The 23,004-nt window shown below is 48.0% G+C and overlaps 2 protein-coding genes across 4 annotated transcripts; both read right to left on the reverse strand.

Moving 5' to 3' along the window:
* Positions 1-1,098: 1,098 nt before the first annotated feature.
* LOC104354049 (E3 ubiquitin/ISG15 ligase TRIM25) lies at positions 1,099-10,857 on the reverse strand. 3 transcript variants are annotated; one of them, XM_086471020.1, is made up of 9 exons: positions 10,214-10,857; positions 8,350-8,445; positions 7,283-7,516; positions 7,146-7,168; positions 5,292-5,428; positions 4,796-4,826; positions 4,525-4,556; positions 3,681-3,716; positions 1,099-1,380 (listed from the first exon to the last, which is right to left on the reverse strand). In XM_086471020.1, the coding sequence occupies exons 1-9, from the start codon at positions 10,832-10,834 to the stop codon at positions 1,322-1,324; spliced, it is 1,269 nt and encodes a 422-aa protein (XP_086327146.1). In that variant the 5' UTR covers positions 10,835-10,857; the 3' UTR covers positions 1,099-1,321. The 3 variants fall into 3 exon arrangements, with proteins under 3 accessions (XP_086327146.1, XP_086327145.1, XP_009959138.2); XM_086471019.1 differs by having other exon boundaries at positions 3,681-3,764; XM_009960836.2 differs by lacking the exon at positions 3,681-3,716.
* A 1,821-nt stretch (positions 10,858-12,678) lies between these two features.
* On the reverse strand, positions 12,679-22,167 carry LOC147414786 (putative E3 ubiquitin-protein ligase MID2). The gene is made up of 9 exons (XM_086470828.1): positions 22,164-22,167; positions 21,461-21,564; positions 21,246-21,348; positions 17,725-18,383; positions 17,019-17,114; positions 15,745-15,978; positions 15,627-15,649; positions 14,496-14,638; positions 12,679-13,419 (listed from the first exon to the last, which is right to left on the reverse strand). The coding sequence occupies exons 1-9, from the start codon at positions 22,165-22,167 to the stop codon at positions 12,932-12,934; spliced, it is 1,854 nt and encodes a 617-aa protein (XP_086326954.1). The 3' UTR covers positions 12,679-12,931.
* Between the last annotated feature and the right edge of the window lie 837 nt (positions 22,168-23,004).

The following is a 23,004-nucleotide window of genomic DNA, read 5'->3' on the forward strand; positions in this document are numbered from 1 at the left end:
CAGCAGCACTGAACTGCATTGGCTGGGCATGGCTCCTTCACTTGGGGTGAAAGCAGCCTGACTACCTGGCAGCCCGAGAGAAGCCCAGGTAATAAAAGTGCCGAAGGACAGGCTCGTTTCTTTTGCCTCATTTGAGTGGTTGAGAGCAGCCGTCCTTTGTGTATCGCTGGCTTCGAGCAGTAAGGAATATTTGCAAAGTCACCTTGAGCTGCTGCTGAGCTCCCAGAATTTGGCCGTGCACTTTCTGTTATGCTGACAATTGATGTGCGCAGCAGAGCAAGGGCTGCGGATCCATTACAGCTTGACGAGTTCATTTAAACTACGAAGGGAGACTTCTCTCTAAATCTGAGATGGATTTTGCTGAGTTTAGTTTTTAATCCCTACAATTCGATATATGTTGATTATCACAAGTGATAGAATAGAGTTGTAGCCGTGAATCCTAATTTATATAGAAGCACCCAGAACTTGAGCCTTTTCTTCTTAAAAATGTTTATGTTGGCAACCCTGTTGCAGTAGAGTATTTTTATCATTTGGAGAAGAAACACCCAGGTTGTGAAACTACATGCTGGATCTGAACCACAGCTAGGGACAGAGTAGCCTACAGCAACAAAAAATGAGCCTATCTTCCTGGCAGTGTCCGTGAGATCCCTTTGGGGAGCTGAGACGTACAGTAAGAGCTACATCTGGAAAGCACAGCATGTGCTTGATCAGAAAAGAACACCTGTATACATGGACATGTGGCCAGTAAAGCATCTTTGTACACTGGTGACTGTGGCTTGCTGAGTGCTCTGTAGGAGAAGTGTTAAAATGTGGCTTAGAGGCTGACTAAGCTGGTTTCATACGATCATTAATTCTTTGCTACAAAGATCACTTATGTTAAATGTGATAATCCAGATCTGTGGCATGGTCCTGAACAGCTTTCTACTGCAGCCATCCACAATGCTCTCAACAATTAATTCCTAGTGATGGTATGGAATCAGCCAGCCTTGCTTATCTGTATCTATAGCCATTTATTTGGTTACCCAACCCTGTAATGACAACATAGTGAGCACAACTAATAGTACACAAGTACCATTAATACTGTGAGACAGTCCACAGTTTGGAAGCCAGCAGCAGTTGGAGATTTTATTATGCTCATGTCAATTCTTAGCACTTCTTTTCTAAATTTGCCTATGTTACAGAATTGCTTTTAATAGCAGGTATGCAGGGGAGGTCAAGACACTTGGCAGGTCCCCATTATTAGAGGACATTATTGACTACATGTAACTTCTTTCCATCTCAGTTCTGACTTCTTTTTTTCATCTCTCCCTTACTTCTGGGTTTACGGGAACCACATGCTTCGTTGACATCTGACACCTGAAGTGCGCTGTTTGGGTCGTGCTGTAGGAGTACACAAGATGGAAAAGCTTCACTTACTGTAATAATAAAGTAGTATTTTATTGCTATGCTAATAACATATTTCATAGAATCATAGAATCGTTTAGGTTAGAAAAGACCTTTAAGATCATAATGTCCGACCGTTAAACAGCTAGGTCTGAAATCCTATAAATGTGATAATCTCATTAAAATTTGTAGGAAACAAGTTTCTTGAGTATATTCTTGTCACTAAACGGTAAAAGGCCATTCTAAAATAAATATGTATCAGACCTCTATAACATCAAACAGTATACACTCTTTAAAAATCTGACCAACTTAGTATCGTATCATGAAAAGTAATTTATGTAAGATATACAAAGTTAGCTTCATTTTGGTAGTCAAAATACCATTTTGTAACATTTAAATAAGGTAACATATTGTTTAAAAGGTTTCAAAACCTGTAATACTGCAGAGCTGAATAAAAGCTTTTGGTTTTTCATTTTATTAAAATAATTTATTCCATACATAAAAAGTATGCCATATTTTCACAGATTTAAAAAGCACACTAAAAATATATTGTTTCTCTGTACGTTAATTTTATACATGTAATATTGAGTCTAAAACATAGTTCATATGTCATACAGATATTATATTGTTAGTTAATTTTCTACATGGTATAAAACTCAATTTGTTAAAAGTAGACAGCATTTTGTCCTGTCCTGAATTTGTAACTTAACCGTTAAGGCTTTTTTTTTCTTCAGAAAACAGATCTTCAATAATGAAAAAAATTTACTGCTACTTCTGTGCAAAATCAAGACTCTAAAAATTATTTAAAAGCCAACAGAAGGGCAGAAATTTCAACAAGTTTAGAAAAGTAACAACTATGGGTGTTGCTTAGTGTAAATAGGGGATCTGCATGGTGTTTTCATTTTATGCCAACTGGCATTAATATGAAAGGACAATTACTATTTCTTACCTCTCCCTGGAACTTTCTGTTTTCTTGTTGCCAACTGCAACATAGCTACTCAAGGTTCAGCAAAATCTTAGTAAAGATGCATTTTATATTTAAAGATAAACAAGTTTACTTTCCCACAAACTGTAAGTCAGTAGCAAAATCAAAATAATATTTTAAATTCAGGGAACAATAAACTAAATAATATATACAAAAATGAACTTAGGAAGAATAAGTGGAACAGCTTGGGTGACAGGAGCAGGTATATTAATAGGTGGAACAGTTGCATGTATTTCAGAAATACTGATAGTTTCAGCATTCCCTCTGGATCCAGCAACCACTTTTGGGACAGGATTTACTACAGATGAATTTTTTGTACTGTCTTCATTCATACCACTTGCTGTACAATTTGGGATGTTTACCATAGAATGGTTTGGGTTGGAAGAGACCTTAAAGATCATCCAGTTCCAACCCCCCTGCCATGGGCAGGGACACCTTCCACCAGACCAGGTTGCTCCCAGCCCCATCCAGCCTGGCCTTGAGCACTGCCAGGGAGGGGGCAGCCACAGCTGCTCTGGGCAACCTGTGCCAGTGTCTCACTACCCTCAAAGTGAAGAACTTCTTCCCAATATCTAATCTAAATCTCCCCTCTTTCAGTTTGAAACCGTTACCCCTCATCCTGTCTCTACCCTCCCTGATCAAGAGTCCCTCCCCACCTCTCCTGCAGCCCCCTTTCAGCACTGGAAGGCCGCTGTAAGGTCTCCCTGGAGCCTTCTCTTCTCCAGGCTGAACAACCCCAACTCTCTCAGCCCGTCCTCACAGTGAAGGTGCTCCCTCCTCTGGACCCGCTCGAGCAGGTCCATGTCTTTCTTGTGCTGGGGCCCCAGAGCTGGACGCAGCCCTGCAGGGGGGGTCTCACCAGAGCAGAGCAGAGGGGGAGAATCCCCTCCCTCAACCTGCTGGCCACACTGCTTTTGATGCAGGCCAGGATGCCATTGCCTTTCTGGGCTGTGAGTGCCCATTGCTGGGTCATATTCAGTGTTTCACCCACCAGCACCCCTAAGTCCTTCTCCGCAGGGCTGCTCTCGATCCGCTCATCCCCCAGCCTGTATTTTTGACAAATTGCTTCCAAGTACAGCTTTGCATTGCCTCAGAAAAAAATATTTCTTCTCCCTCCCCTGTTTTGAGCAAGTGCCTGGTTCTGTATAGAACACAGACATTAATAAGTCTGTAGAAGACTGAGCTCCCAAGACAAATAAACATACACCGATTTAAAAATATACCTCTAGGTTTGAGGCTGGCATTATGTTAAATGAAAGCAACTGTATCATTAAGCCACACTGTGTAATTAAAACTCTATTTAATCGCTTACCTGCACCCCGCATCTCTTGTGCTACCCTTTCATTACCTTTACGAAAGAGAAAGTAAACGTTTTGTTGCGGATTTTCAGATGTGTCTGGTAAAACAAATATGTTTGCATTTAGAGTAAGAATACATTGTCCTCAATCCCCACCTTGAGCACCTGTTCTCAAACACATCCCTTCCGAAGCAAAATTTTGCCAGTAACCTGTCCCTAAGAAATGCTTGTTAGAAGATATTTTTCCCCTTCAAAAATTAAAAAGTGGTGAATAAAGTAGGATTTTATTTTGAATTTATGAATTAAGAAAAACTTGTTTGCAAACTGAACTTTAGTTGCAGCAATGAAAAAATAATGAAAAAAATTCTTTCAAATAACTTCTAAATAAGTTTTCTTCAAAAAGGCTTGTAGAAAAGATGCACCACTGTACCCAGCAGAAATCTATTTGACCATTGGACTAGTGCTATCTGAAGAGAAATATTGTTCACAGATTTAGTATCTCCTGCAGCATTTGGATTTCTCAGGGAACCCTTTCAGGCACTGGGTTTGCTCCAGCTCCTGCTCAGCTGGTGCAAACTCCTCCACGGTCTTTCCTCGGAGCAGGCTCAGACTTATACTGAAGCAAACCCAGTCTCTCCTTCAGGCTGAAAATTAATGATTTCTCTGGTGAATTCCCAGAGATTTCCGTCCACTGCAGATTTTGAGAACTGCGCCCTGAGGCTGCACTGCTGCTGGTCTCACCTCTGGCAAGGAGAGGAGATGCATGCAACAAAACGCTTGTTCACATTTTTAGGTAAGAGATTTTCTCTGCAACATTAGCCCCAGGCCAGAGTCCTGAGTAATATTTTTGAACACTTACAGTTTGAAGGGACAGAAGTATCTGAAGCCTCACTGTAAAGAAACAATGTCAAATATTAGTGCCTCATAAAACACAAATCACATCTTGTTCATAATGAAATAAGAGACATGAATAGATCTGACCCCTTCTTTTGAGATGAAGGACAGCCTTCTAGACTCTACTTGGCTCTCCTTGAGACCGAAGCAGAGGAGCACAGGACACACGGATCTTAAATTAACAACCATTGGAGAAATTTGCAGGGAACGTTTTTTAAGTGAAGAAAAGGATTTACCTGTACTGCGTAATTTGATTGGCGAGTTCACCTAAGAAAGATGGAGAAGAATGTTTTACAAAGCTAGAAATGCATTCAAGTTTGCGACTTCGTACTGTGCCCCTGAATCTCATGGTTGGGGATAAACTAGGTGGGGATGAGGGTGGCCAAACAAAGAGGACATTTCTCAAAAGCATGATTGAGCACCCAAAGACTTGGGAGGTAGGTGGGAGCAGGCAACCACATCAGACAGAGGAGAAGCTGGCCTTACACTGGTTAGGATCAGACCTCTTCCTTGTTATCCCCAGAAACAGTCTTTCTGCCCCATTTGCTCTCCCTGCTCCAGCACTCCAAGATCCCATCTGAATCCTCATCAGCCCCTCAGGACCACGCACACACCCCGTATACAGGAGCCAGCGCTCAGCAGCCGTCAGCCCGGCTCGCTGAGCCCCACAGCTTGCTGTTTTCTGCTCGGGGTCAGCGGTGCACGGCCAGCAGGTTGGGGCAGATCACTCACAGCGCACGTCTTGCAGCAGCGAATCGATGTGACTCATGAAGTTCCATCTCTGGTGTAGGTAGTGGTCGATTCTGGCCTGATCCAGCTGCATTACTTCTACGTCCGTCCCACTGATGCTGAAATTCTGACCTGCAATCCTGGGGCACAGGCAGTCATTTCACCAAGGAAAACCATTTAGCATTAGAAAGTTAACAAATTCCTTCGTTAGGAAGGACTCTCTACAAAGAGGAGGGTGCTTTGGCAACATGAAGTATCAAGTAAACAGCTCTCTGCTAAGGTTAAGTGAGTGGCAATTGCTATATAGTTATTTATTTGGCAATGCCTTTTGCTTACCAAATCCGGATGGGAACTTTCAAATGCTGAAAATGAGAAAGGGGGAGGCGTTTTGCTAATCCCCTTGTGCGAATACTGCTTTGACCTGTCACAGGCAGGCTCTTACAGTTCTAGCACAACTGCCATCATGACAGAAAGAGAATGCCAAACATATTAAATGGTGTCCAGGCTTCTGGAAAATGACTTTGATCCCACAGGCTAGATTTTGACTTGTGGCACAGCTGTGAGTAATGGACTGTGCTGCTGCCAGCACAGCCCCTAGGTACACGGTGATTCAAAGTTATCCTTACAATCCAAGTTCAAACTCAGCTTTAATTTGTACAAGTTAAAGAGATGACATCTTAAAATCCAGCTAGATGTTTGAGCTAGCCCTTCATGTGGCTGGGGAGTTTAGTGCTGCAGCAAAATCTCTTAGAATCAGAGAAACATAGAATGGTTTGGGTTGGAAAGGACCTTAAACATCATCCAGTTCCAACCCCCTGCCATGGGCAGGGACACCTTCCACCAGACCAGGTTGCTCCCAGCCCCATCCAGCCTGGCCTTGAGCACTGCCAGGGAGGGGGCAGCCACAGCTGCTCTGGGCAGCCTGAGCCAGTGTCTCACCACCCTCACAGTGAAGAACTTCTTCCCAATATCTAATCTAAATCTCCCCTCTTTCAGTTTGAAACCGTTACCCCTCATCCTATCCCTACCCTCCCTGATCAAGAGTCCCTCCCCACCTCTCCTGCAGCCCCCTTTCAGCACTGGAAGGCCGCTGTAAGGTCTCCCCAGAGCCTTCTCTTCTCCAGGCTGAATAACCCCAACTCTCTCAGCCTGTCCTCACAGTGAAGGTGCTCCCTCCTCTGGACCTGCTCGAGCAGGTCCATGTCTTTCTTGTGCTGGGGGCCCAGAGCTGGACGCAGCACTGCAGGGGGGGTCTCACCAGAGCAGAGAAGAGGGGGAGATCTTGTAGATCTGTAACTTACTGTTGGTGTGGTTTTGCACCATTGAATTACAGCTGACACCCAGGCATCAGTTAGGAAGTGGTTAAGTTATAAATTAAATTTATCACTTGCAAGAGAAGGGATAGTAAATCTATGTCCACAGTAAGCATGTCCACAAGGAGACACAAAAATCGGTGGGAAATGAGCCAGTTACCTCTGCAGCCAAAGGCTAGGACTTAACATGCAGGAGTGTCACCAACATGCATCCAAGAGAGTGTTGCTGTAAACTGAACCCTATGGGCTTCATCTCTGATAAAAACGTTTTTCTGGTAATAAAAGCCAGTGGTTTTCATCAGAATCCAGCAACCATGTAGCTGACAAGGAAACTGATACTTAAAGGGACCGCTGGAATGGCAGGCAGGTATCTCTCTGTCCTCGTTAATTGTGTGGCATAGTACCCTCTGGCTCCGCTGGAATAGGGAGCAGCTTTGCCGTGTAGGGTGCTGGGACAGAGAGGCACAGGCAGTGGAGTTTGATCCCGGTTATCAACAGCATATTTTTTCAAAGATGAAAACAATTGTTTTCAAGTGGAACATACCTGTCCGTGGCCTGTTTAAATTCCTACAAATAGGTTTGCAAAAAAAAAAAGAAAAAATTGTTAGTGTGATTTCCAGAAAGGACAGCTGGCCAAGAAATGTGCATATTCATGAAGAAAACCAGAATACCGCTGCTTACTTTGAGGAAGAGGAAAATATCTGGTTGCTCTCTCATCTTCTGCAAAGACTGAAGATTCTGCACAACCTCATGTCTCTTTTGTTCAATTTCCTTCTTCACTTTAGTAATGTCTGCCAGTTGTTTTTTCTCATTGGACTGAATGTCACTCAGGATGTTCTTCTCTTTCTCAATCAGCTCTGTCTTCATCTCTTCAAACAGCTTTTGCAGCTGAGAAGTCACTGTTCTCGTATTGGTCTAAATGAACAGAGAAGAAAATGATGCACTGGCTCGGGAACTCAACACTTCAGCTTAGTGTCTCAGTTTATTAATTACGATTGTGTCTATCCTTTGCACTGGCTTTAGATGTGGCAGATTAAGGCACGGACTCCGATTGAGGGTGAACCAAAGACCTAAGACCTTATTGTTTGTTACAGCATCGTTATATACTTTCCTCTATTAGCACACGCGCCACTAAGCAAGCTGTGACTGGTGTACAACTATCGTTCACGTGCCACTACCGCCAACCCCAGTGGCTGCTATTTTGCAGGCTCACGCTCCTCTCAGAACTGCCTGAATCTTGTTAACTCTTTCCATCCCTTCTCTCCTTGTTCCTCCTCATTTAGAAGGAAGCGGACAATAAGTATTTGCTTAGATATCTGGTTAACCAGAGGATTATGAAAATTAATCCTGATATAGTAACAAAATCAGATAAAATTCAGCTAGCAATGTGAGAACTGTATTGGTACACACTGAAAATCCAACTTGTAGACTCAAATTGGTTTTGATTTATTTAATGGATAGAAAACTTTTAAAATGCATGATATGTAAATCTGTGGTCTGACAGTCCTGCAACCTGGTCTGTGCAATCACAATAAATGGTGGAATCTCCCAGCTGGTTCCTCCTGTGGCACTATGTTGGGAAGCTGTGAGAAAGCTTGGCTTATGACAGTTTCTTACACCAGTGTTTTCCCTACTTTGGACTATATCTCTTTCTATTCATCTGCTTCTAACAGTACAGTTGCCATCACTTATTTCTGGGAAATCGTGGAGGAAAGATGCTCTGAATTAGTGACAATCTGTGCACAAACCTTGAGCTGATTCTCGCTTTTCTGAACCTTTTCCAGGGTGGTAGCCAAAGCACGTTTACGTTCCTGCAGGCATGTTACGATGTCTGAGAGTTCACCCTAACAGAAGGAAAGACAGTGTTGAATTTCACAGCAGGGAAGCAGCACAGGTAGCTTTAAACCAGACTGGTAGTTTGTGGAGCTGGTGAAATGGCACAGGCACTTTCTACCTGCCCCCTTTCACCAGTGAGCCACATAATAAACAGCGTTCACTTGCCTCCTCATAGAGAGAGGGCATAACAGAAAACTGATATGATCTTGAAATCTTCCAAGTCAATGTTTAATTTTTATATATGTGTAACTCCGTGGTAGGTTAACAAACAACTTTTCCTTTGAATAAGTAAATTTCACTTTAAATTAATAAATCTCACTTTATCCCTTAAAGCTCTGTTCCTGACAGAATCTTCACATATGCCTAATGTGATCCAAGTCCTTAGTTTTCATATCTGTCAGCAGCTGTGGCATCTGAGGATGGGTGATAAGCAACCATCTTTTCTGAAGATCAGCGAAACCGTGGTACTTACTCACCCAGCTGTTTATTTTAATGGATACCATGATCCTTGAGTGCTGTTATACTGCACGATAACATGTTTCAGAGGAGACATTAAACCTCATTCTTTGGGGATCAGACAGTCTCTGAATGGTTCTGGTTGCTTCTGTCTGCCTCCAGCGGTGTTTTCACACCTCAAGCACCCATGAATGGCCAGAGCAGACACAGCTGCCAGATTCCTATTCCTTTAATAAAACGATGCCAGAAAGCTTAGGTTTTCCATGAGATAGTTGTCACAGCCGGAAAGTTTTAACTTTTGAAAAATTAAAAGACAAATAATCCAATTTGACCAAGGTTCCTTGCACCTTTTATAATTAGTCCTGAAGAGCTGCATTCATGATTTCCCTGGCTATCCTGGGGAGCTTAAAAAAAACAAACAAGAGGAATATCCAGCTGAGATCTCAGCTCACCCATGGAGATGGATGGCTTCCCCATAGACAGGGCAATGTTCCTCCTTTACCAGCTCCAGGGATGAAGGAAATGGCTACTGTCCTACACAGCCCACTTCTGTTTGGCAGCCCTGAATTTTTTATATGTAACTTGGGGGAGAAAGTTAGTTTGCAACAAAGGACGCTTCCTGCTAATTCCCGAGGAGGCTGTGACCTGTCGTGAGGTCCACAGCGAGCCAGGCATTTCCTGCCCACGCACTGGGTTCCTGCAGGGTGTTTTGCTTGGGCTTTAAATTGAGCCCAGAAGTTTCAAATGCAAGGCAGCGAGTGAGCATAGCAAATGCATTTTATCCCCTCAGTCTCAGCTGATTCTGGAGCATTTCAAGGACAGCAGCTGGACTCAAAGGCATGGATATCAAGGCCCCATGTCTCCATGCCTGCTGGGATGCTGGCTCAGCAAAACTTAGGGCAGAGGGAGGAGGGAGCCAGAGGGAAGGGCCTTGAGTGGGAAAACCTGGTTCCCAACCCAAAGTTCGGCAGTGGTGGGGTCCCTGAGGCTCTGTGGAGGAAGAGACTTCTTAATCCCTGCAGGAATACTTCTTCATCCCAGCCAGGAATAGACTTGTCAGTGGCAGTTTGCAGTTGCCTGGGGCTGCACAGGATGGGCATGTGTCTCAGTGGCATGGGACAGGGGAGCCCTGTGCACAACACACCAGTCCCTGCTGGAGCAAGACGTGAAATCCCCAGAGCTGCTGCCTGCCTGCTCTCGCTCCGCCGTCCCCATTCCCTCCAGAAGGCCTTACCACCCCTCCTGCAGCTTCCCCCCTTCCACCAGGTCAGGAGTTTGGAGTAAGACCCGCAGGGCTGTGGGGAGAGGAGAGCCCCTTACCAGCTGTTTGTCATGTGCCTCCTTCAGGGTGATGATGCTGTGGCCCTTGTGGCACCCCGCAATAGAGCAGAGCACGCAGATGTACTGCCCATCGTCCTGGCAGTAGCACTCCAGCAGCCGGCCGTGCTCCTGGCACCTCCGCTCCTCCGCTGCGCCGCCCGCGCCCACTTCCACCAGGACATGGTCCTGCTGGGAAGCCTTGGCGTTGTGTTTGATCAGGTGGGCCTGACACAAAGCCGCATCGCAGGTCAGGCAGGTTTTCACCGCTGGCTGGGACCCATCCAGGCAGAAGTCACAGGGAACCACTTCCTTCTTCCCCTCTGCCAAGCCCTCACCCTGTCGGCCGTTGGAAGTGGTGGCCAGAAATGCCTCCACGATGCTGCACAGCTGGAAATTCTTCTGCAGCTCCAGGATGGGCCCCAGCTGGAGCTTGCACATGGGGCAGGAGTAAGGGGCCTGGGATTGCTGCTGGGCACTGAGGGCCGTCTGGATGCACCGCCTGCAGAAACTGTGACCACAGCTCAGGGACACCGGGTTCCTGTAGAGACACAGGCAGATGGGGCAGCTGAGCTCCTCCTCCAGGCAGGCAGCCCCTCCAAATTCTTCCTTAGCTTTCGCCATGGCCGCCAGAAATGGCTGCGTTATCGTGCCTGTGTTATCCTGCCTGTGAGAAACGAAACTAAAAACACTTCCTTGGCGTCCTGCCCCGGTGGCAGACCCAGCCCAGAGGCTGCGAGTGCTTCCTCTCTGCCCCGGGAGAGGCCGGCAGGGGTGGCTCCCCGTCCCGGGCACCACCCTCCAACAGCTCTTGGGAGCTGCGGCCGCCACCTCAGACTGGCATCCCGTGCCATGGGCGGCGAAGTGAAGATGAACCCTGGATGAAAAAGAGTATGAGCCTGGCAGGGGTAAGCCAGGAATTCCTTCTGCTTTCTTTTGTTCTTCTCCACAAGTTACAGGTAAAACAGGGAGAACCCAGGGGAATGTGTCTTCATTTAGTCAGCTGTTCTATCACCCAGTAACCCTTTGAGAAGGGAGATTGGAAAAAGGAGAGGAGACCAGTGGGTTGAAATGGGAACAGATTTCATAAAATAATAATAAAGCCCCTTAATATTGATGCTAATATTAACATAAGGTACACAAAGTTCTACTGGGCCCATGCAGCAGCAGCGAGCTGCGCGCTCCCGGCGGTGGGTGCTGGATGTCAAGCACTGCGAGCACCACAGCTCCAGCGAAAGCACGACGGTCACAGCAAACGGGAGATGGGCCTCGGGAGCAGAGTGACGGGCGGGACCCTCCAGGGATGGCCACCATTGAGGAAAAGGGACCGTCCCCAGCAAACTGCCCGATTCACAGCGAGCGTGACGTTTATGGGATGGGATACTGCTGTTGGCCAGCTTGGGTCAGCTGCCCTGGCTTGTGCCCCTCCTGGCTTTAGCACCTGGCTAACTCGAAGCTGCTGCAGGCCTTGGTCACTGCAGAGACCTGCATACCAGGGCTGGCCACGAACTAAAACAAAGGGTCTTATTAGCTTTGTTCCCACCGAATCAGGTGCTGCAGTCTTCTCAACAATGCAGTTTTCCTGAACAGAAAATTGATTCTATGATTCTATCCCAGCGAAACCAGGGCAGAAAGTTTTATCAGGACTTGCTGAGGCTGGTCTCCTATCTGCAGCCAGCTGAGAGGAAACTGCAGGTAAAGGCTCTCAGAAAGGCAGTCTAGGATAGGAATATCCCTGTACCGTGTCACGACCCTTGTTTACCTCGCTTTGACCTGTACCACCCAAGACCAGGCGGTACAGCAGCCACTGCAGGTGTATTTGGGAGACCCAACGGTACCTGCATGGTTTTTCACATCATTTTGGTGTACAAGATGCAAAAGACAAAACACAGCCACTTTCTTCTAAGACTGAACAAGGATTTCCTTCAGCATATGCAAAAGTGTAGTGTCCTTCACTGTCCCTGCTGGGGTAGAGAGCTCCTGCCTGGACCTCTTTGCACAAATCCCTGGCTCTGTCTGAAGGCAGCAGAACCACAGGCAGCAGGCAGGAATATAATCTCTTCCTCTCCAAGGTGTTTGGACAATCATAAGAACAAACTAACCCAGGCCCTATATGGCACAGACTAAAGGCACAGGAGTTTTCCTCTTTATTACTCCCTTTGCGGTGAGATTTTTGCATAGGTGAAGAGAAAATTAAAATTGAGGCAAGAAATAGGTAAGTGATCTATCAGAGAGCTCACATGGGATGACAGCAGCAGAGGGCAAGGGAAACCAGGCATTTTACTGCCTAGTTATCTACTCGCCTCCCAGACCAGCTTTGCTGCTGCAACAGATGGCTTAGGTTGTGCAGGATAGGCAGTGGAGGGCAGAGGTAAAAGCTGGTGCATTAGAGCAAAGATCAGCATTGCTGCTGCTTAGTTCTGTACGTCAATGTTGTGCTGTCAACTTTTTTATAAACTAAATTGCCATCGACTTTTGCAAACTAAAGTACTTTTAATAACATGCAGCCAATACAACATTTGATGCAGCCAAGCAAGAAAGGGCAACTTAACAGTATTTCCGTCGTGATTAACAGAATAAGTAAGATAGAGCTCTTGCAGTAAGTGGCAGTGTGCTGTGATATACACCACAGCTAATATGCCAGCTTAGCACAGCCTCTGTGCAGTAGCAGTCCCCATACCTAGGCTTGGAAATACAGAACAGCACCTTGGCCCCACATCACTACAGGAGCTTCAAAGAGCCGTCAGACACCCCAAAGATAGCATAGGCGGGATAGTTCGAAGGGATGCTTACTGTTTCTATAAGTGTGAGGCTCTCAGCAGGATCTCCATCCTTGACAGACATGTTATAAAATGACAGTGTATTTCTTCTGCAGTCTAGCTCTACCCTGACCACTTTGAGGGCAGTAGGAAAGGCCTTTGCTGTGATCATTGTTTCACCTAGGAACAGATGGAGGCAATCATCAGCCTTTTTCAGGTAGCACTCAAAGTTGGAATGAACAGTTCCGACGTTCCAGCAGCTCGACTGGCTGGTATCCACCTCCCAGAAGTGACAGCCCTCTGAGAAGCTCTGGTTGCTCCTTATGTATGAGATCTCACTGCATGTACTTAGTCTGTGAAATAGGTAAGGACTGTGTGTGCATGGAAAGACTGTGTTGTCACTGTGAGATCTACCTCCTTTACGTACTGAAACAGTTAGATGTTCGTGAACTATAGAAAGAAAAAAAACACATTATGATTAACAGATACTTGGGCAGATTTGCATACATCCCCATTGCTGAAAGCTGGATTTCCCAATCCAAGTCATCCAAGTCAATCCCAGTAATCCCATCCAAGTCAGTCAATTCAAGTCCAACCCACGCAAGTCATTAAAAGCATGTGTTAACTGCAACGCCTTCTGCACCTCTCTTAGCTGCTCCTAAAGGGGGTTGATACCACATTTCAAGAAATGCTGCTCTTCCACAATTTTAAAGTGTCTCTTTGCCTTTTTTTTCAAACTACAGCAACTCTTAGATTTTAGTTTTCCATTATTGTCCTGCAGAGCTTCATTAGGCATTTTTAGAAACTTCCCAAATTCACTTCCACGTACAAGAAACATGTGAACAGTAACACAGCTGTTTTATAAATGCTTATTTGCTTAGGATTATTTGAAGTTATTTTCTAGAACTCTCAAAACTTCCTAGCATGGCCAGTCACAAGAAGTTAACTCTACACTCAGGAATTTGCAGAATGTTTTTACTCAGACCTTCTCCTTCACGTACTGCATTTCAATATTGTGGCATTTTCTGCTCTGGAAGTTACTCCTTCAGGAAACTGAAACAGCAGCGGTGACTTGGGTGACTAACCAAAATTGCTCAGATGGCATAGATAATTAGGAAAACCTGGATCTGAGGCTTTCTAGCCAGAACAGATTATTTACGTTGTAACACAAGCTCCACCAGCTGCTGCCATGATGAGTTCTCAACCTGCCCCGTGCTTTGAATCAAAGTGATGCTACAGATAGAAGAGGTTTTGCAATTCTCTTCTCAGTCCTCCCAGAAAACTTTTAGGACACCCACACCTCTTTACCCAGAGCCCATTTAAAATGGTGTATTCAAGGTATGCCCCAACGTGCTGAAGCCCAGGACATGCACCATTTTATGTGCTTGTATGTGAACATCATACCATGCTAGTAACCAGTTCTTCTAGAAGTACCTGGTGTACTTGATGTCTTATTATATTCCTGTATTAAATATATTTTGTTAGCTTCTCCATCTTGCTTGTCACATAGTGAAATGATCACTTACCAGGCGGTGCTTTAAATAAAGACAGCATGTCTGACAGAAATTGCTGGAAAAGCCTTAGAGTCACGTCTGTTGTTAATTCATCCAAAATAATGGGTGGTGTTGGCAGTTTTACACTGTCTTTGTTAGGAACTGGCTTGTCTTTCCTAAAACATGCAGAATGACATCAGAATAGCAGCAAGTCATCAGAAAACCATCACAGGGCCCACGCCTGAGCCAACAATTGCATCCCCCACTCCACACCCAGCCTCAATGGGAGATACAGAAAGCAGCTTCTATCCTCCCCTCCCTCTGCAGCTTTACCAGGGACTCTGCCTCTGATCGGTCTTTTCCCACAACCCCAGATCTCCTCAACATCATTAGGATGAAGTTCACTCCATAGACAATATCTGTCCCCAGAGGACCTTGTCTCAGCCACCTCAGCCCCAGCTTTTGTCAGGGCAGATGCTAGCATCATGTTTGTGGTTACAGTCCTCCCTCAAGTCCCTGCAGTAGGAGCTAACGAGGCATCAGGGGCAGCTGCTGGGATGCTGGGACAGCAAACCAGAAGTGTTGCATTATCACAGCCAAGGGGCAACTGCTGCACCTGAAATACGGGGCTGGGGAATGGCTGGGTTGGGGCAGCCTGTATGCACGCAGTGGTGGGGAACAGCACTGGCCAGGCACTGGGGGAACAGCTCAGGAGAAAAGCCATGAACTTCGTAGACTCATGACTTCACTGCCTGTTTCGGCTCCTGCTGCATTTGCTTCTTACAAGCAGAAGGCAATACAAACTGGAGGACGATTCAGGATATCTAAGCTCATCTGTCCTTTGCATGCCCACCCAGGGGCCTAAATATTCAGGAACTGCCCTCAGAATGGGTCTCAAGAACAGGTGAGGAGGGTACATAAAAATAAGCCCTGTTGTACACGAAGAGTCACACATGACCTCTGTTAATACTTCGGGGCTTCTCCAGGTCTCTGATGAAGCCAGGCTCAGAGTGTGCAATCAGCGTGCCTAAGGGGCAGCCACGGTGACCCAGGGAGCTGTGGGCCTGCAGAATGCAGGCTGGGCTAGCAGACCTGCACCGCTGGATTATCAGTCACCTGAAGTAATGTGTAATGCAATAGTAGACGACCTCAGGAAGAGCTTACCTGGCTTGAATCGCTGCAAAAGCCTGTAAAAGATATTTTGAAAGCAGAATTAGCACAGCACAGGCAAAGGCCAGCCCAAGAGCCGAGTATCTCTGGGAAGGGAGATGCTGTTAGGTACCTTGATGAAAAGAAGTAGGTCCTTCTGATCTCTCAGAGCCTCCAGCTCCTGTACATCACAGCTGGCTGCATCCTTCCCCTCTTTGTGTTTCTCTATCTCAGTCTGAATCTGAGAAAGCTGTTGCTCCTCACTGTGACTGAGCATATTCAGGACCCTTCCTTTTTTGTTATCTAGCTGCAGATGCATCTCTTTGAAGAGGGTCTCCAGCCGATTCCTCCGCAGGCTCTCCTTAGTCTATTAAGAAAACACTTTCAAAGCTGTTAGGGACTGAATCTTACAGCTTCCACCCTAACTCTCACTCAGAAAAGAGCCTGGTCTTTTCTGGGCTGAGAGAAGTAACTACTAACTTAGTGCCTCTCCATATGACAACAAACCCAAGATGTTCCACTGACAGCAGAAAGGCCAAGTGACACAAGTGGCCCTCCCCAGCATCTGGCACATGACCAGAAAAAGATGAAAAAGTAGTGCCTCTTGCATGATGCTTGCTGAAGACTTTCCACTGTGCCTATATTTCCTTATTCTGCACTGGTATTTTTCTATGGATACATTGCCTTTTGGTCCTTTTAAGGATGGGTGAGGAAAAACAGTTTCTCTGCTTACTGCCTCCACCAAGCTTCCGTCACTGTTTGAAAGCAGCTACACTGCCAGACAGGACACTGCCAACAGGTACAGTTTTGTCTTCAGCCTGGAAGAGAACATTTCCTTTGCCCAGTGCCAGGATTTCTAGTCCCAGCACTTTTATTCGTGGAGGAAGTCAAGTACCAATTCTACCTATGCAGAATGAACTAGGATTTGGAGACCTGCATTCAATTCCCTGCTCTTTTAAGGCTTTCAGATATGTATTTGCATGCTGGGAGCAAAAACCAGACACTTTGGAGTGATCTTTCAACTTCATTGAACCATAGGCTAACCTAAAAGGTTGTTGTAAAGAGGAATAAAATCACTATAACATGGTCAGTATATTTTCCATACATATTTTAGAGTCTGCAAACTGAATAAGGTTGGGGAAAAAGCCAACCACCACCCACCAATCAGGAGGCATGGACTTAACAGACACTTTCAAGCTCAAAGGTCCCTTGGAAACCAAGAAGTACTTCCCAGACTGATAAGAAAGTCCTTCATCATTATCCTTTAAAGAAGAATTCTAGAAAATATGAGAAACCACCCAGGAAAAAAAAGCTTCAGAATCCATGATCTGAGGAAGGGCAAAAGAAAACCTTATTAGCTACCAGCATGGAACCATCACCGAAGAGAAATGGGACCTTGGAACAAACCTTTACTTCCTCCTCTTGTTTCAGCAGGTTCGCTATGCTTTGATTCAGTGCAGCTTCATGTGTTTTCACTGTTTCCAAAGTTCCAGGAAAAACACTCTATAAGAATAACCAGAGGGAGGTATCAGGATAGGACCAACAAATGTGCATGAGATCAGCAATTTTATGGAAATGAGTTAAGCTAGACCTGCAAAAAGTTTGTTCACTGCATACTCTCAAGACAAGTCAACACATAAAAGGTTTACTGAAAGATTTTATCCCTGAACAAACACCACAATTATTAGCATGGGAAAGTGAAAACTATTCATGTGCAATAGCCACATAAAGCTACTTCCAGTGCTGACAGCTTCCTTTCTATCAATTTTCTTTGCACAAGTGCAGCTCAGGCTGATCTAGCTTGAAAGCGTACCGAGGACTAAAAGCACAGCCACAAGCACTCAGTCCCACTAGTTCAGATCCTCAGGATGGGAAGAAAGTGTTTATAACATCTTGTTTTATATCCCAAGGGGCAATCCCAGAGGGAATCTGGGGCAAAACTAGGGATAAAAGGCCAATATCCCAAGATGGAGCTTAGCCCCATCCTGAGCCTGCAGATCTGAAACTCGGGAGATGTTTCATCCCTGTGCTGCAGGCAGCTCTCCATGCAACAGAGCCCTGTGATTTTCCTAGAATCTGTGCTGGGGCTGCTGTCCCGGCAGCCTCTTCTTACCTGCGCTTGGTCAAAAGCTTCCTGCAAAGAAATGATCTTGTGGTTCTTGTGGGAGCTGATGACACAGCACAGCACGCACATCAAGACCGAATCCGTCTCGCAGTAGCACTCCAGCAGCCTGCCATGCTGAGGGCATCTCCTCTCTGCCAAAGACTGAGCATCACAGGGCTCCACCAAGATGTGGTCTTTCAGGGGGCTCTTTTTGCTGTGCTTGCTCAGGTGGGCTTGGCACATGGAGGCCTCGCAGCTCAGGCAAGTCTTCACAGCTGGCTGGGGCTCCTGCAGGCAGAAATCACACCGGATCACCTCGTCTTCCTGGCCCGAACTTTCCTCCTTCTCCTCGCGTGGCACTTCACGCTGTTCCTCCTCTGTTGGAGCGGGAGCATCCAAGAGCTTCTGCACTTTGCTGCGGAGCTGGACGTTGGGCTGCAGCTCTGCGGCGGGCTCTGCCGGGGCGTTGCGCAGCGGGCAGCTGAACGGGCTGCGGGCCTTCTGGATGCACTCCTTGCAGAAGCTGTGGCCGCAACTCAGGGACATGGGGGTTCCTGTAATGCCCAGGCAGATGGGACAGGTCAGCTCTTCCTCCAGCCCGGCCAGGGCACGCTGCTCGGCCCTGCCCGTGGAGCTCCCGCACAGCGCGGCCTGACAGCGGGAGGGCTCTGGGGGCGAGAGAAACCGAAAGCGGCAGGGGGAGGCCCTGCCGCCTCCTCCCCCCGGCAGGGGAGGGCCGCCCCGCTCCCCCGCCCGGCTGCCGCGTCCCGGCCGCCATCCCGGGGCGAAGCCCGCCCAGGCCGCGGCGGGGGAGCGGGGCGAAACGGGGAGGGCAGCGGCCACGGAACGGAGCCGTCGGCGTCTGTCTGCGCCCTGTGTAACTCCTCTCCATCCCAGTCCTCTTGTAGATACTTCTTGAGGTGACAGCTGGCCATCCTCCTCCACCCTGAAAGCCTGGCCCTGCGGCCACTGGGCCTTTTCCCTGCTCCAGCACTGCCCAGGTTCTTCAATCCCTGAGCGCAGAGAAAAAAGCGGGAAGAATAAAGCGAGTTTCCCTTGCTGCCCTTCGGCTGGGTGGGTGTACCACGGCCCAGCCCTCCTCCGGGAGCCGTGAGAGGGCTCTGCCCAGGGATGCTCCCCCCTTTCCTCCTTCCTCCTCTTAGACTTCAGTTTCTCCTAGAAACAGGGGGGAAGAAAAGGCTCCTTCATTTCAGGAAGAGGAGAGAGGACGATGGAGGCAACTTATTTTTGTTATTTCAAAAGCTAGTCCTTCCTCTGTTCTCTCTGTTCTCCCTGTCCCATTACTCTGAGAAGCTGCTGGCACAAAGCACACTGTCATTAAGTGTCCTACCAAAAAATTATCCCCGTGAGCCCCCCGAGGCAGAGACCTTGCTGCCTGTGGTGTTTGCAAAGGCTGGTGTTATTGGACTGCTCTGGTTGCTCCTGGGTTCCTGAGGACTTGTTAAAACATATATTACTTGAACTAAGCGAGACTCTTGAGCCACTGTCCAAGCAAGGACCCTGTTCTTGGCTAGATGCCCAGAGAAACAACAGTTATTTTAGTTATTTTACAAGAATTCATTGTACAAATCCCTTCCTGATGGTATCGGCCTCTCAGTCCTCCCTGACATGATGCACCTGCTGAGCGTAGGTAGAATTAGTCCATCCATATCAGAGCACAAGCTCGTTTTCAGCTTGCTGCCTACTACCTGCTCCCTAATGTTTTCTTATGACCTTGGCCCACTGAATGGAGATGTTTCAGATGTTGGCTGTACTTCCCAGGTGATGTTTCTTATTCTCATTCCTAACCACTATGTCCTGTATTACTATTTTCTCCCCTCCATGGGGTTTGTGGCGTCACGCTTCACTACTGCTAATACCTTTTCCGCAGTTGTCTCGAACATGATCAACACTGCATGCAGTGCTCACCTGGCTTTGCTGTTCCCCCAAAGCACATGAAACTGCTGCTTTCTGCTGCCCTTCCCCACCTCTTCCAACGTGGCAGAACTTGCATTTGACACCAGCTGGCTGCCATGCTGCTGTATGCATCCCAACCCCAAAACCTGGTGCTGCATAGGAAAAACCCTCTGTTTGATCTCCTTGGAGCCTATGAGGGCTGCAGAAGGGCTTGCTCCCCGCAGGAGCCTGTGGGGATTTTGTGGATCACTCTGGGTTACTTACTGTGCCCTGCTTGCAGGCACAGGCTGAGACAAGCTGCTGCTCCACCGCTGCATTCTGCTGCGGCCACATGCAGCCTGCAAATTGCCTAGCCTAAAATCTTGCTTTACCCTTCATTAATTAAAGATCTTAAGACTTTCCTTGAAAAAAAGATTAATTTCCTTAATTTCCTTCAGGAGTTTGAATAGCCAGTAGACGCTGGAAGCTGCAGGTAATGGCCACCGTAAATAATCTGCTGGTATCTCCTGGGCCACTTGCAGGCAGCCCACAGGGCAAAATGGTGCACGGCCACAGCCAAAAAGGTTTTTTAACTCTTCCCGTTGGCCTCACAGCTACACTGATATGGCGGTCCTCCCCATCGGCAGCACTGAAGGGAGGCTAAATTCAGTAGCAGGGAGAGACCTTATACCAGAAGCACCGTGGAGAGAGCAATAGCTAGTTGCCAGATGTGTTTGTTTTTCTGTATAATTTTTAAGTATGACAGTATTTCAGTGCGCGTTGGCTTTAACTAGTTGCAAAAACCCAGCAGAGCAAACCTGAACTTCTGTTTCAGAAGTAAACTTGAAGGTGAGCTGAACCCCAGGAGTGAGGATGCTCAGGCCACTGGGGAGAGCCCCACATCCCGGGGGGATTGCAGGAGTTGTCTTCTCTTCTTGGACTGCTGATTTGCTGCTTGGAGCTGACTTTCAGTAGCTGGCAGTGATGACTGGAGATGGTGATGGTGCCAAAAGCCAAGGCTTTCACCCAGGAGTTTGCCCATTTAGCAGTGGTGAGACAAAGCCTTTCCCAGCCTCTGTCCAGGCAGACACCGCTATTTTGCAGACTCACTGCAACGAAGGCTCTGAGTGATCCGAAACCAACGTGAGCAGACACAGGTGATAGACAGGGCGTGCCAGGCTCCAGGGCAATCTAACCCCTCTCTGTGCCCTTCTCTAGCAGGTTCAGCCTTTGGTGGTTCAGGGGCTACTGAAAGCCCAGGGCATTGTGTGCTTGTGTGCACTACTGCAGCGTGGACAGTTTTCTTCTAAAATCATCGCTATTATGAAGGTGATGAGGAGGTATCTTCCCTCTGCTCCGCAGGCTGTGGACTGGCAGGCAGGCAGAGGGCAGCTCCCAGCAACCCTGAGCTGCCCTGCTCTCTCCGGCCGTCTGCTGTTCCTTTGGTGCTCAGCCTCTGCCTAGGCAGCTGCTTGCTCGTGGTGAGCAAAGCACAACAACAGGGGCAAGGAGGGGTCCCTGTGGATGTCAGGCTGAAAGGAAGCGGAGGTGCTTAGAAAAGGAGAGAGAGCAGCAGCCCCGGCACTGCTGCGTGGAGCTGGCTGCCGCCCCAAAGCCCCGCACCTGCACCTCACCCATTGCAGACGCTGCCGGGGCAGATTTGCTGCTGTTGCCCTGGTTATCAAAGGGTCCGTTATCGCCGAGTGCGGCCCACTGTGCACCGCACGCAGCAAGAGCCTGCAGACATAAGGAGCTGGAAACGTTCCCCCAGCGTCAGCAGGGTGGTGGGGTTTTGGAGGAGCAGGGTAAGTGCTAGACAAGCTAGTGGGAAAGGATGGTGCCTTCTTACCTGCAGGAGGCTGCTGAGAAACACGAGCCGTCCAAGTCTGAGTCTGAAAAGGTATTTGGAGGCAGAAATGGTGTGTGAAAAATTAAAATGCATCCAGCCAAGGACTAAGGGGGAGAGAAAGAGGGAAGAGAGGTTGCAGGACCCAAAACCAGCAGCACGGGGAGAAAGCTCTCCACCCGCATTTCAAGACACACAGCAAGCACAGGAGCAGGAGCTGCAGGTGCCTTATGGGGAGAAAGATGCAAAGCTTGGGAGGGAGCGGGCAGGAAAGCTGGGAGGGGTCCCTTATGGGCATGCAGGCAGCTGCTGCGGGCAGGGAGGGCACTACAGCAGGACCAGCAGGCAGAGAGGTCCCTGGGCTGGCAGGGAGCAAAGAAACCAAACATGTTCCTCCCTGCAAAGACACCTGGATGGGCAAATGCATACATTATTTGAAGTATGGCCTCCAGAGCCCCCTGGACAGACTTTGCATGGCCCAGAAGCTGAGGTCTGTGCCGAGGAGCAGGGAGCTCCTGTGCCTAGCAGAGCCCAGGGCAGGATTTGGTGTTGGATGCCACTGCCCAGAGCACGAGTGGGAGCTGAAATTCCAAAGGGCAGCCCAGGACAGCTTGCCAGGCCATGAAATAAATCCCAAGCAACAGGCATTTCACACGGGTCAGGAAGATGAACATTGCCTTGCTGTGCCCCTGCCTTCCCTGCCCACCCATGGGCCTTTTTGTGGGCCCTTGCCCATGGGGAAGGGGGTGTCTCACCAAGCCACTGGATCCCGGGGCAGCTGTGGTTTCAGCTGGGCAGATTTGAGCACAGCTACGCTGGCCTCGCTGCCCACACTGCCCCTGCAGCCCCTGCTGTGCCTGCTGCCTGCACGGCGTGCGCTGCCCTCACTACTGCTGCCCACGCTGCCTGCCAGGTGCCAGCCAGCCAAGGTCAGCAACAAAAGCGGTCTCTGTTCACGAAAGCCCGTTTTTGACTTATTTTCCCCTCCCACAAGGCCCAGTGTGCCTAGCGCAGGAGGTAACACTACCTCCCTTCCCTCCGGCAGCCAGAGAGCAGCCATGTAAGCTACTACAAAAGCAGCGCCTGCCTGCGTGAAAAGAAGCCATTTTATCACAAAGTTATACCAAAATGAAAACTGTCACATTGGGTCTTTTTCCAAATGGATGGAAGTAATTGCTGGGACTAATGGAGCTGCTGAACTGATGTTGCGATTCACCAACAGCTCCCTTCAGCCCCTGTGTCTGCTTGCAGGATCAGTCCTTTATTTTCCAGGAAGCTGCCTGGGCACACAGCGCCGGGCGATGCAGGCCAGGCTGGGAGGAAAGCCGCGATGTGGGCCTGTCCCTCCCTGTAGACCCTTCCTTTGCGTGCCTCTGCTGCATCCTGGAGCCCTGCCAGCCGGGACCCCACTCCTGTGCCTCTGCTCCCGCTTGCACCCACCTTGGGCACCCCAACACCGGCTGCCCCAGGTGCATCCCCACATTTCCTCCTTGCGATTTCATGTTTTAATCTGTCCTGGCACTGCCAGCGTCACTGTGCCCTGATGT

This window comes from Leptosomus discolor, chromosome 10 (genome assembly GCF_034619465.1).
Source record: "Leptosomus discolor isolate bLepDis1 chromosome 10, bLepDis1.hap2, whole genome shotgun sequence".
Lineage (NCBI taxonomy): Eukaryota > Metazoa > Chordata > Aves > Leptosomiformes > Leptosomidae > Leptosomus > Leptosomus discolor.

Coding starts and splice junctions, on each gene's coding strand:
- LOC104354049 (XM_086471019.1), bottom strand. CDS start 10,834: ATGGCGAAAGCTAAGGAAGAATTTGGAGGGGCTGCCTGCCTGGAGGAG. Junction 8,446..10,213: donor AGGCACATGACAAACAGCTG/GTAAGGGGCTCT, acceptor TCCTTCTGTTAG/GGTGAACTCTCAGACATCGT. Junction 4,827..5,291: donor GCTGCTGCAAGACGTGCGCT/GTGAGTGATCTG, acceptor CATCTTTCTTAG/GTGAACTCGCCAATCAAATT.
- LOC147414786 (XM_086470828.1), bottom strand. Junction 17,115..17,724: donor AAGCTTTTGACCAAGCGCAG/GTAAGAAGAGGC, acceptor TTATTCTTATAG/AGTGTTTTTCCTGGAACTTT. Junction 15,979..17,018: donor AACAAGAGGAGGAAGTAAAG/GTTTGTTCCAAG, acceptor TTTTCTTAATAG/ACTAAGGAGAGCCTGCGGAG.